The 13,978-nt window shown below is 39.7% G+C and overlaps 1 protein-coding gene across 1 annotated transcript in view; it reads right to left on the bottom strand.

Moving 5' to 3' along the window:
• csmd2 (CUB and Sushi multiple domains 2) overlaps positions 1 to 13,978 on the bottom strand; it is a 216,642-nt gene that overhangs the window by 99,919 nt on the left and 102,745 nt on the right. Inside the window, exons 8-12 of the mRNA XM_019275463.2 lie at positions 13,803 to 13,890; positions 12,642 to 12,766; positions 8,359 to 8,480; positions 6,049 to 6,152; positions 3,990 to 4,102 (exon numbers count right to left, since the gene is read on the bottom strand). Of these exons, the coding sequence (XP_019131008.1) occupies positions 3,990 to 4,102; positions 6,049 to 6,152; positions 8,359 to 8,480; positions 12,642 to 12,766; positions 13,803 to 13,890 (552 nt within the window). The remainder of the gene's footprint in view (positions 1 to 3,989; positions 4,103 to 6,048; positions 6,153 to 8,358; positions 8,481 to 12,641; positions 12,767 to 13,802; positions 13,891 to 13,978) is intronic.

Raw genomic sequence — 13,978 nt, 5'->3', positions numbered from 1 at the left:
AGTAGAATAGAATGTACAGTCCTCCATTATTTCTACCACAAATTACAGGGACACTGATTCATATAACTGTAGTTTGAAAAGATCAGTACTGATTTAATTTCTGCACATTCAACACAGTGATAGAACCAGTCTTTGTTTAGCCTTGTTTTTCTTAAAGACATGAACAAGGCAGGAATAGTTGGTCTAAATTACAGTCTAAAAAGCAATCCAGCAATATCAAATGTACCTCTTGCATGCTGTTATCTTGGTAATTTTGAAAATATTGCTGAAAATACATCCAATGTCTGCTAGAAAGAAATGTAACTTGTTTTTGAAGGTCAGTCTTCATAACTTGTCTGATACTCTTAAAGCTACTTGACACATTTTTGTGTTCTCGGCATAATCTATCCAATGTAAAGATCATCAGTGAATTATGTTTTACAATTCAGATTTTGGTCACACATACTCGACTTAGAGCGAGATGAGAAAGAAACACTTGAGCAATAGAGAAAAAATTGTTCAGTTGAGTTGAGTGTTTTTCTTGCTTGGAGTGAGGATTAGAGCTTGTGTTTAAACCACATGTGGCTGGAGTGAGAAACCAACTTCTGAAATTGCACAGCACTGTGACACATCTAAATGAGTGCTTGCTGTTTAAGAGTAACATTGAGTGTTGATAAAATAAATCCACTAAAGTGATTGTTTTTGCCACAGACAGGCTCTAATTATTATTTCAAGTAATTGATCCCACAACAGAGAAATGAAAGGATTTCTGTATATTTCGCTTGATCTGCAGTCTTGAGTCTCACACAAGGAGCTTCTTCTTTAATCTCTGGATAAGTGAGGTGGCCTGTTGCAGGAAGTGGAAATGTTCAGCAAGAGTTTGTTGTTTGCATAGATTAAAGTTGTAAAAGACTTTTAATGTTGTGGCGGAATATTTTGCAGTACGGTCCTTTTTATAATTCAAAGTTCAAAAGTTGTTCTCCCCATTAGTCACTTTGATACAAAAACTTGGGAAAATAAAAAATAAAAACGAAGTTACTTTTTAAGGGCACATGTCCTTAACAGTAACCTGAGCTGAATAATGCATCCCCAGCTGAGGAGTGTCCTGATTCTGGTCGTTACTTCAAAAGATATTGGCTTTGTTGAAAGTGTGCATCACAGACATTCTCCCTGTCTCGCGCCTTATCTAAGACTGAATGGACGTCACTGAATGGATGTTAGCAATGAATGACTCAGTGAAGAGCTCATTTCGAGCTGACAAGACAGACTAGCTCCTACACTTCATGACTTTAAAGTCAACGTGATTTTCTCATTTTCTCGTCATGCATTTATTTTTAGTATGATTTCATTTGCCACTAAGTAGTCTCTTCATTCTCCCAAACTGTTACTAATGTTGCAAACCAGTCTCATGTGTCTCTCTCTTCCTCTCTCCCCTTCTGCGTATGTACCCTTCCCCCTTACTGTGTGACAAACGTTCTTACTTGTATTGGAAGCTGACGTGAGCAGTTTCAAGTACATGCATAAACGCACACACGCACACACACACACACACACACACACACACACACACACACACACACACACACACACACACACCTCCATGACCACTCTTCTTCCTTAAAACCACATTCGCCAATTTCATTATCGTAAGATTTATGCAATCCCCTTTCTTTCACTCACTCTTCTTTCTACTTCTCTTGCAGATGGGAATGCTGAGGCATCCTATCGAGGCATCCGGATGGGGGAACACAGAGAGCGAATAAGCTCATCCATCCAGGAAATGATGGCAGGGCCTAATACGATTTTAAACCGCACCAGGGGTGATGCTGGGTATAAATCCATACTCAGCCCTAATGATGATCATCATTTAGGACACATATTTAGAGCTCACTGCTGTTTGAATGTATGGCTGTCCTGAGGCAGCCTCATTCACAAGACAACTCATTGATCTTACGTGGAAGTCACCTTTAAAACGGGGGGATGCTAAAAGCAAATTTTTAGGCGAGCCTGAGAGAGAATTAGTAGGAAAATATAGGGGGCATTTAAGATCAAACAGAGACCAAAACTGGAAGATAACATTGTATATAGGACAGACAAAACAATATATACATATGCATAAAAGCACACACAATTGTTTGTCATTGTAACTGACACACTGAGGACCTCAAACGTTCTATGATTTTCTCAAGTAAGTCTTCTGCCTCATGGGTCCATACAATTAGACCTTTAGGGAAAATGGATGAAATAAATAAGAGCTCTTTGAAGTGTGTGTGTATATAGACTGGGGTATACATGTGTTTCATGTCTATATCTCTTGTTATACATGACTGGTCGTGTGTGTCTATGTCGTGTATAAGAGAGCAGGCAGACGTGAATGCATAAGCATCTGATTCTCATGAATAAGGGAGGATATGTAATGGTATGTTTGCTGTCCCTGGTTTGACATTCAATAGTAAACTGAGCATTGCAACGGGACTCACATTACTGTAAACAACTACACTGCAATCTCCTAAGACCTAAAACCACAAAAGAACTCATCGATTGTCAAGTTCATTGGTATAACCCAAATTAAGTATGTATAACAAGTAGACCTAAACATGGTAATCAAAAGTCCCTGCATATCTGTCACTGGGTACCAGCCTGATTCAAGGAGTGACAATGACATTTTGTCAATGGAGGGCACAACAACTTTCACCATAAACTCACACTCAGCAGTCTGAACAGGCTCTAAAAACTCATGCGTAAAAAAATCCTTCTGTGCCGATTTGGTGCATGCATTTGCATATGACTGTAAATAAATCCAAATGTTTCAAATTAAACACACTCAGTATAAGTCCGAAGTGGTTCGGTTTAAGCCTACACATCTGCATTAACACCTTTTCAGTTTGCAATTTCAGTTGAAAGATTGAGGCCACTGCAGAGTGTGTGCAAAATGCATGAGTAAGCTGGGAGTGTGTGCATTGGTATGACAGTGTTTGCAATTACACTTGATGATCAGGCTTAAAATACAAGTAATTGAGAATGCAAATTAGATTTTGGGTGCTCCAATCCGGGAGGTGAAGTGGTTCAAAGCGTTTCTTCCCCTTCATTAAATAGAACTCATTGTTTTAATTACACTTTGGTTCAGCATGCTGCTCCACTTTCTCTGTTATTTTTACTGATGAAAAATAAGCATCTGTGGGCAAGGGAGAAGACTCTCTGTGCTTCTGAGGGGAAACGGCAGAATTATCTACAAGAACAACTCTGGCAAACTCCCCACACTTGCATCCATACACAAAGAAAAACACAACACACATACAGTTTCACAAACATTACTAATTTTTTTATCTCTCTTGTATTCACACACACACATGCGAGCACATACACACATTAATTCCTATGTCTCTCACGCACGAGTGCACCCACACACAGACACATCGGTACACACGCATAGATACACAGTAGAATTACAGTAGGCAATGGGAAGAGTATATCAGGTATCTGCTGCATTGATGATGACAATTTATTTTACCAAAATAAGTCCCTTTATTGTCATTCCTCATTAGCACACAAGGTATCAAACGTGACAAAAAAATATCTGAAAGTATTATTTGTGCACCGTTGCAATGGAACCAGCAATTCCAGGCTTCATTCACTAATAGACTAGACTGAATCCTTGGTACATGATCTATTTGTGTTTAATTTAAGGGCTTTTTAATCTAGCTGTTAAGCTTCATTACAAAAGCATTAAATGAGACAGATGCAGCATATCTGACCCCCTATGTTTTTCTATGTTTAACTACAACATGGTGATAAATGCAGGGAAGGACAATAATGAAGCAAACTATGTTCTGTTAGGGGCTATAATGTCAGCTTTGAGCTGTGAGTCACAATGCACAAGGGCAAGTGACAAAAAAGACATTTAATTCTATGTGAAGTTAGAAGAAACTGTTACTTTTTAAAATGCAGCTAGGAAGCCAGCACATCCCACTGACTGACAGACCAGACCAGAGTGTTTGAAGCATCCTTACCTTCATAGGACACCTTGAAGCCCAGGGAGCCACTGGTGTCATCTGTTTTGAAATTGAGCCACATCTGGTGACTGGTGCTAACCACAAGGTCTGGAGTTGTGGTACCAGACAGGCTACAGAAAGAGAACAGAGAAGTGTGATTTTAAACAAAAAGGTCTTCAAATATTGACTTGATAAATGTAAAGTATACATTTGTGCTATATATTGTATGACACATATTGCATGACTGCAAGGTGTGCCAACTGTGAAACCTGGAACGGTTGTTTCATTTATTATAAGCAGTGTTTGCACTTACTGCAGGGCATTTGGTGTCACTTAAATGGCCAAAGGCCCTGTTTTAACTGCCTCATTAAAAAACTGCATTACAAATTCCACAAACAACACCTCAAGTTTTATATTAAACTATCTGACTTATCTCATCAAAGAAAAGTGCTCTAAAACTGTTGCAGGCAATTCAATTTTTTTTTATTCTAACCCCTTTTATTCAAAACAGTTGGCGGATAAGAAAGAGGAAAATGAAGGCAAGATCAGTCAATGCCAGAGAAGTAATTTAATCCTATTTGAATAGTAATTTCACCCAGCTCTAATTAGGAAGTGTGTAGCTGTAGAGTAAGTGATTAAGGGTTCTAATTTTAGTGACAGCACATGGACGCTGGTGGGTGTAGTAAGGAAGTTGTGGCTGGATAAGTTGGGTCCATGTTTTTGTCCTTTCTTGCAGCCCTTTAGTAATTTATTGAGTTTACTTGACCAACAGAATTTCATTAAGCTGAATAACCACCAACATTTGTGTTTTCGCTTTCCTTCATGCTACTTTAATTTCTACAAACACAAGTCTGTGATCAGTCATCTAACATCCAACTTAACAAAATTGGTCCGTGAGTTGTAATTTATGTGCATGCTAATCACTGTCTAACACCTGTTTGATGCAGTCTATCAGCTGATGGCAATTATGTCATAGACATCCTTTTTCGCTCTAGGGAGAAGCGATTGTGGCAGATTCACACCGAGTTGCTCTCTTCTATTTTCAAGCTGTCTGTGCAATGTCTTTCAAGGGGAAGAGCGGATATGATTGGTTGTGACTCACTACCTATTAACCACCACATTTATGACTGTGCTGCAGTGGGGTTACATGCCTCTGACCTTAAAGTTACGAAAAAAATAATTCCCAACATGCTGCACGGGCTTGCCTGCTCCGATGATTCACAAAAATATAGTCCTAAGATAAACTGTGCTGATAGCTGCAGTATATTCTCTGGTCCTAAATTGTTCTAGCTTGTTTGAGTGCATCCAATCTCCATGACAGACTGCTTACTTTCATATCATAAAGAAGTCGGTAATGGCGGAGAGAGTCCTTAAATTAACACATTAGGTGATTTCCAGTGTTTATGCAAGTAGGTAAGTAAGGAAGTACACAAAAATATTAAAGTGAGGAAGATCTTCCCCTTATCAACCAACTCCTCCTCCACAAACCTCTCCCTCATTTATCTCCCACCTCCTACCATTTCCCAACCAGGCGAGGCAGCCTTGCATAAAAATGGATCTATAAAAACTTTATTAAGGTGGTAAATTTCAGCACAATTAATAACAACATCCTGTGAATTGTTATGGAGCATCTGCTAGTGCAAACTCCATTAGGGTGTATCAATATGCATTTCCAAAAGCTTGCACCGCATGGCTGTGATCTTGTTTTTAACACTGAAAAGAGTGATGATTGACAATGTGGTGCGGCATCTATTTTTCATGCACTGCTGCATCAGGTGATGATGAAATGAAAGAGAAATAGTACAAGACAGAGGAAAGGGCTGGAGGGTAAAAGGGAAAGAGATGAGTGCTGCTGGCTGCAGGGAAGTGGAGGAGGAGAAGTGGCATGTGTGCCAAAAAAAGAAGAAAGGTGAAAAGGAAAGAGAAAGCAAAACACGGAATATGATTTACATGGAACATGAGTAGCAAAAATGTAAAAGGGCTGCTGGAGATGATGGCGGGGAGTAAAAGCCAGAAGAAGTTAGAGAACAGAGGGAAGATTAAAGGCAAAAAGATAGAGGTCAAAAGAGTCACTCACACATGGAAGATGGTCTTCTGGTCTCCCACCACATCGCCGTCTCCAACCGTCAGGGTGTCATAGCCTCGCTCCAGGTCAAAATCCTCAAATGTCAGCTTGATCACCTAGACAGCAGAGGGGACATCGCCAAGACAACCATAAACGACAGATGCTTGAGTGCTCCTGACACTGGGTGCAGAGGAGAGACCCCTTTCCATCTGTGACTTTCCATCTCTTTGTCCATCCATCATTCATCTATCACACGCTTTTGAATATATGCCTGGCAAACGTCCATTCACACAAAATGGAGCAGCTCTGTATAGTGCATGTCAAACATCTTTCCTTTATTATCAATGATTTTCTTGTAAATACTCAGATACATTCATGCATCCAATCACATCTCTTATACTGTGTAAATTATTAGTTTGGTATGGCCACACAGGTTTGTGGGTGTATATGTGACTGTGTTTACAAATATCTGACTGCCTGCCAGGCGGTCTGCACGACCCCTACTCTTTTCTCATCAAATCAGCAGGTTGCAGATGCTTTCATGGTCTGTTTAGCCAGACTTGCAATGACTTTAAATGCATCTGGAGATGTGGCGCCTTGAGGTCGTCCACAAGGTGAATGTATGCACTGTAAAGGTGACGCAAAAGTTTTGAAAATAATATGTATTGGATTTATTCTTTTTCATTTCATCTCATTTCTATGCTGCATGTGGGAGTCTGGGAGACAAAGTGGAGCAAGGTAAGAAAAACAATAAGTGTAGCCTAACTGAAGGAAGCAAGGGGCAACTCGAATAAAGGCAGACAAACAAATAAGGTTTGATTATGATAGTTTAAAATGCTGATAAATATAGACAAAAAAGTAGGATAGGATGGGAGACTAAAATATATAGAAATAATAAGCAAGGCAAGGACTTTGTCTCCTATTTTAAATTGGCTGCCACTGATTTCCTCCAAATTCCTAATGTTTTCAGAGTACTGAGAGGGCTAGGCCTAATGAAAAAGCTTATATAAATGCAAATTGCATTCTGTCCTATGTTAAACCCAGTGCTTAATGAAAATTGCCAAGGTGGAGAGAGATGGATGATGTGTAGGCAAAATAGGTCAGATCACTCGATAAATAGAGTTTCATACCACAAACTCATCTCCCAGCCAACAGGTGAGGCACAGAGGTGGGAGGAATGACAAATAAGGATAGAAGCATGCCAACCATATATACTATATATGGTTTGCATTGTGTGAAGGTGTGTCTGACATTTGAGTTGTTTCAGAACAGAACCCCGTGTGTCCCTTATTCTGACAGATAAACACCTAAAAGACTGTCAACTAAAAACAGCTGCGTTCAATACCCTTAGGGCATTATGAAGGAGCAGCACTAGACAAGAACCCACATTAGTCATCATGTCACAAGGTTGCATTTAGGTCTGGAAGAGCTGTGTCATGTCCTACCCACCTCCCTTTGCGGTTCCGCCTCAGTCTCTTGCCTGACCTAACATCTCCTCTGGCTGGGCCTATGCGCACAGGCAGGAATAGAAGCCCATTACATCTCTAAACAGAAAGAACAGCCTCACTCCATCTTCATCTGAACCAGACATGGAGCGGGAGACAGCCCAAAGTATCGCTGTCTGTTTCAGTGGGCTGCCCGCTGGGTATACTAAAGGGTCTCTACGTGCGTTTGAGTTGAGCGCATGCATGCAAAGGGTGGGGTTGGGTGGGTGCACATTGTAGCTGACTACTCCCTCTGTGTTGCTTCTCACCTCACATAGCCTCTCCTTCGTTCAGTGCAGTGCAACAGGAGAACAGATTTGTAAAAACCATTTTGTTTGACTTCAGAGAAGGATATTTGGCAGGAAAGCAGCTGGGTGGCCTTGAACAGAACTCCAAAGTCAATGGTCTGAACAGAGTGGCTATGGCACTTTCATGATATCCTTTGAGCATGCTCTCAAAACCTCTCCATTACTCTTCTGTCCGTTTCTACTCTTTTCTTCAGCTCCCTCACCACAGGTGTGTCTAACAACTCTCTTTGTCTTCTATTGGCTCAGTTCCAGCGTTCTTTCTCCCCTCTTTCATTTTCCTTATCGAGTACATTTTTCTATGTAAGAGCTTCTGTCACATGGTGTGAGTGCAAAATGAGTCATGTGTGTTAGAGGAGAGCTTCCTCTGGAGTTCCTCCCAAACAGGTGCAAACACCCCAGCCAACAACTTTTCAGTTGGCTAGCAGCTAAACACGGCACTTAACACACACCGCTGGAAACAAGCAATTACAGCAGCAAAGTTAAATCAGCACTGCGCTGTTGCTTAAATCCCATGTTTATTGACTTTTTACCTTAGATGTGTCTGTGGCTGTGATGACCCAAGTGCAGTTAGCATTGTTGTCATACTGGACGGGGTAGTTTGGAGATGTGATGACGCCACTCGGCCCTCTCAACTGACCTCCACACATTGGTGCTGCAAGGGAAGACACAGAAAGAGGAAAAATGTTAATTAAACACGCTGTCTATTTTTTAAACCACAAATGGCCCAGACCCTGTCCACAATCATGATACTGCTGTTTGACTGTTAGCTGTGCCTAGTTATCCCTCAGCCTTCACCTGTTAATGTTTCTTATTACTTATACTACAATTGTTTTCTTGCTTTGTGCATCATGTATAATAGATTTGTTTTTCAGTATTCTGTTCACAAAACCTGTAGGTAGGTAGGTAGGTGAGAGGGTTCAAAACTCTCAACTCAAACTTTACCAAGAGGACGTGGACAGCATACCGAGAAACCTCCTAATGAGCAAAACTGCCTGTGTAACACTGAAAAATGCATTTGTTTATCCTGTAACCAAACATCACAAGTGCTTAGCAATGACAACTTGTCCTTTTAAACCATCATTCTAATCCAAAGAGCCATTTTAACAAATTCAGCTGCTGTGCACCCTTTGAACACTTGACTTGCCAATTTATTTATTTATCTAGTAATGACAATCAAATCTATAAATCAAACAGTTTTTCCATAGGTCTAAGATATACTGGGGCGATATTGTCAGGCTAATTTATTACAACAATAAAACAAAGCAGACCTCATTACACTGTCTTTACGATCATCTGCAATTGGGTTGGGCCCAAGTTTGAGCGTATGTATAGAAACTTTATCATGGGGTTAAAAAAAACAACACACACACACAAATTGTGCTGCAGTGTGGTATTCTTATTGAAAAAAAAAAGTAGGTGAGCAGTAGGCAAACTAAGCTTTAAAGGACAATGTGACTTTTCCATCAAGGCCCGAGGGTGTCTGCATGGCAGAAATGTTAAACACCCCTCCAAATTAAAGCAGAATTCCTAATGAGTACTTTAAGGGAAGTGAGTGTGTACGTGTGTACATATATGGGGATAACCTAAAAGTATATGAAAGGGTCCGAATGAGTTACTCAGATTTTAATGAGTTACGTCGAAGAGAGGTCCTTCGGGTGTTTAAGCCCCGCTCAGTGGCTCCATGCTCCACCCCTCTCCTACAAAAATCACCCCTATTAAAATGTAAAAAGAACTTTGGCGAAGTTAAGGGGAGAATAAAGTATTTAATTTGAGTTGTGCTGACAGTGAGGGTGACCTTAATGAAAATAATACAGCAGTGAGGAAGTCCACTGAAGCCATCATATCCCTTCCTAATTTTTTTTTTCTTCTTTTTTAATCATGGGGATCATTGTGCTTGATACAATCCACTCTGTGTGTTCGGTGATAGACATGGAAAGTGCAGCAGGCCAGATAGCAATAAAAGTCCATGACGAAGAAGAACTGTGGCAGCTTCGTGCGACCAGAAAGAGTGTGAACAAAAAGGGAGCTGTGAATTTCATTTCAGAAAAATGAATTTGTGGCCATAGATGATTTTTTTTTTTTCCTGTGCTAATGATAGCACCGTTCAATTTAATGATGACTAATGCTAATTCAGGATACGGATCTTCAATTATTCCTGGATGATGTTTAATCTTCATTGTGGCAGAACAAAGGCACAGTAGCAAAGGTTAAGTGAGGATGATAAAATGAGATATTCTCAAAAGCAATTTCGGTGACATTATTGTGGATGTTATGTCCATATTGAATGTTTCTTTACATAAAACATTAAATCAACTGATGTGATATCCTGTAGCCTGCACTCAAAAAGTCTTAATCACTTATTTTGCATCTTTTTCTTTAGCTCAAAGAAGACAAAAGTGTCTGTACAACTCTTTCATTGCTGTGTTTGGTGTTTTCTGAAATGCAGGTGACTGACAGTAGCTTCAATGAAATACAGCACTATCAATCCCTCCACCCATATAATCCTTGCAAACCCCTGATGACCCACTCTCCTTAGTGCTATAATTGAATTTTGGTACAATTGGATCAGTCCCAGACAAAAGAAAGAACAGGGGTGCATGTGGAAAGCTGGATTTTGGAGAACACATTAACTGAAGTGGAGTAACAACGATACCCTATAGGTGATGTTAAAGTGGATAAAAAGCTGCAGGTGATTACATTAGACAAATCTGTCAGGGATTAGGGTGGTCAAAAGTCCTAATGGGGAAACAAAATGGCTGACAAAGATCTTCCTACTGGCGTTGAAGGTTAATGTGAATGAAAAATTGGCTTATTTGAATAAAAGATTACAAATAGCTCAAGGTTAGGACAGATGCTGCCACTGACAAACTAACCTGAAAGACAATTCAATATGAGCTGTTCTGTTAATGCATATGCTGACTTTGTGAATGTGATCAACATCTCAATCCCAGAATCACTGCAGAATTGTTTGGCTTAATTACAACTACAAATTTTGAGAGTTATCACTCAGCACTTTGTAATTAAAGGGCCCTTTTGGAGTAATGACAAAGCATTTAGTGCTGTCGAATCAATGAAACAAATAATCAATCAACACCACACCTGCCAATTTAAACCAGCAACAATTTTTTTTTTTTTTTTCACCACCTTGGGGCAGCTAGTTGCTAAATGTATCTGTCTGCCATGTGGTGCTGAGTAGGTAGTACAGCACGTTTTTAGGAACTTTTCACTGAAAACAGCGTCCTGCCAAAATCATTGCAAGCAAGGTGGTGAAACAGTACAAGAGGCCAGACAGCTAACACAATGAGCTGAAACTTCTTATAAAGCCAAGGAACAACTTGTATTCCAGACGGTCTGTATTCATCGTATTTATTGTCAGTTTATACACAATGCTATTAGAAATTAAACTTGATTATAGCTGCTTTTTTTGGTTTGTGTCAATTACATCATTGCAAACTTCAGAGACAACATTCATTGACCAAGTTTCTCTGTCTATACAGAGGACTTTAAGATTACTACTGACAATGAAAACTGCCGAAACAAAAAAACAAACAAACAAACAATGCCTTCAAATATTACTCCATTTTTTCTTTTGTAGTGGGAGAGGCAGGGTCCAGCTCTTTGTTTTAAATCCAGTGGCTGGTGAACTGAAAACATTTACCAGCCATAAAACTACAAAGGATTTTACTAGTACTAGTCTCTCCCATTGTTTGAAAAAAATAGCAGCCACAGAAAAGTAGATACTACAAGAGTTGAATGCTACTAGCTGAACTGCTTTAGTCAACCGTAAAGCGGTAAAATAAGCACAATAGTTATTGTGTTCGCTGTCACAGAATGTTACAATGTAACGTTACTACAGCATCCTCCTGCATTCTTGTGTGAAATGCCACTTCGATGGAACATGGATGCGGTATATGGTAAATGCTGAGCTAGATAGACAATTGTAGTGACAGTGGACAGCAAGGGTCAAAGAATTGTGTATAGTCATATGTTGCATGCCGCCACCTGTGTGCAGAGGTGATGCAAAACAAAACACAGTCTACCAACTTATGTGTTGTAGCAATACGAGTTTCAGCAACCTGCTAAAAGCAGCTGACCTCAATTATTTTATTTGTTATTTTATTTCATCTATTTACCAACCCAGATTTTTACTCACATTTGGCGAGTGCTAATTCTGGACCCTGTTGAGGGTTCTAAAGTGCTTAAGTCAGGGCCAGTATGCAGGACATGTCTTACTAATTGGAATTTCTGGGTATTGAGTTTAGGATTTAGAACTTTTATGCTCAAAGGGAATACTACCACTGAGTTAAAAGTAAAATATTAATGCATCCTGGTTCAATGAATACACTTCACAAGTCAGATGCCCATGAATCAAACCAATTATACTGCCAAAGGAAAAAGTTAAGAATTAAATCTACTTTGATTAATTCAGTTCACTGAGGCTAAGCACATGAGCATCAGGAACACTGTACAGGGAGCCTGACCGCTCTTCCTACCTGTCACAAAATAGTCAGAATGAAGAAGACATGACTGATGGGCAGCACTATGCCAGCATGGCTAAACAGCAGGAAGCAAAAGAATGCTGTCCAAGGGTCAAAGTCAGGCCAGTCACACAAAAAAAATGTTAAATACATAATCAATGAAATAAATAAAAGAAGAAAATGGACTGGGCATCTACACAAAATGATAGCACACTGACAGGCAAACCCATCAACATCAGGGCACATGAGTATGAACATATATAAATGGAGGTCACACTGGGACCAACCTCCATTACACATGAGCATAGATGAACAACCCACACGTCAGCCCTTACCTCTGCAGATGGGCCGATCGTCACTCCAGCCTACATAGCTGTCCGTCACCCTGAGACAGCTGATGCTCTTTGAGCCCTGCAGTTCATAACCTTCGTCGCAGGAGAAATGCACCGTGGCTCCTCGCCTGCAGTTAAATTGCATACAGCAAAAAAGACATCAGCATCACAAACTCTCCTGAAAAAGTCACAATTTGTGATGAGGTAAAAGAAACAAGAAAATATGTTTCCTGGGGGAAAAAATATATATATATTACATATATTATATATAGTTCCCGGCTGTGATTTCCAAAAGTGCTGCAGTGTGGGAGACAGATGGTACCCATTTGTCTGTGTTACAGTTGACCACTGATAGAGACAATAGCTCTGACAGGAATAAAACTCAATAATCCCACCGGTAATATCACCATCCCACAGAGACAGCCTATTAAAGTGCAGTGGATCAAATTGTGAGGCATTTATTTTACTGTACACATTTCTTTATTTGGTTTGGCTGAAGTGGCTTTATTGGTATGACATTGGGTAATGCGGTGTATACTAGAGCACATTTCAAGATGCAGACAATAGTTCTGTCATGGCACCCAACAGTCTCCCTATATACCCTCCCAGCTCACTGCTGATTAAAACTCCAGAGTGAACTGGGAGATAATGTTGGGCTGACTTTTAAAAGGCACAATTGAAATATGGTGGTATTTCTGACATTCATTCACTAATGAAGGTAGACTTATTGATAAAAACAATGAATTTAAAACATTCAAAAAACAAATAAAGAAATAAAAGAGACTGTGATAGTATTCAATTTCCACACAAGACACCTGAAATTCAACATTATATGTAAAACAAAATCTTAACAGCAAAGTGTCAAAGAGCACTCTCATACCACTTACATAATTTAATTAAGCCTTGACGATGAATTAGAAAACTGAACACCTTTACATTTATACTGTAAAGCTCAAACCAAGCTAATATATCCTAATAGGATCACCACTTGTCTGAAAGGCATGTGAGGTCTGAACCCCGATAACCATCTGTTCTAACTAAAACATAATTTCTATCATTCACATTGTGTCAATCATCATGTTCTTGTTCAGGAATTTTTCATCTTCTCAATTACACTCTCCACCTGACTCATTGCTTTTAAAATCATTCTTCACTTGCTTTTACCTGAAGTCTGAGCCTTTTCTTTTTCCTCGATCTGGGATCCCCGGGTCTGGACACATGTTGTGTCCCTGCGCTACACCCATCTGAGACACTAACAGGAAAAAAAACAAATAGAAAAAGAAATTACAGATTGTTAAGGGGAAAAACAGTCTAAACAGAAGTAACATTAGTAATTCTCA

This window comes from Larimichthys crocea, chromosome XIII (assembly GCF_000972845.2).
Source record: "Larimichthys crocea isolate SSNF chromosome XIII, L_crocea_2.0, whole genome shotgun sequence".
Classification (NCBI taxonomy): Eukaryota; Metazoa; Chordata; class Actinopteri; family Sciaenidae; genus Larimichthys; species Larimichthys crocea.
Note: the sequence above shows the minus strand (reverse complement) of the source record. Positions and strands in the feature narration are given on the sequence as shown.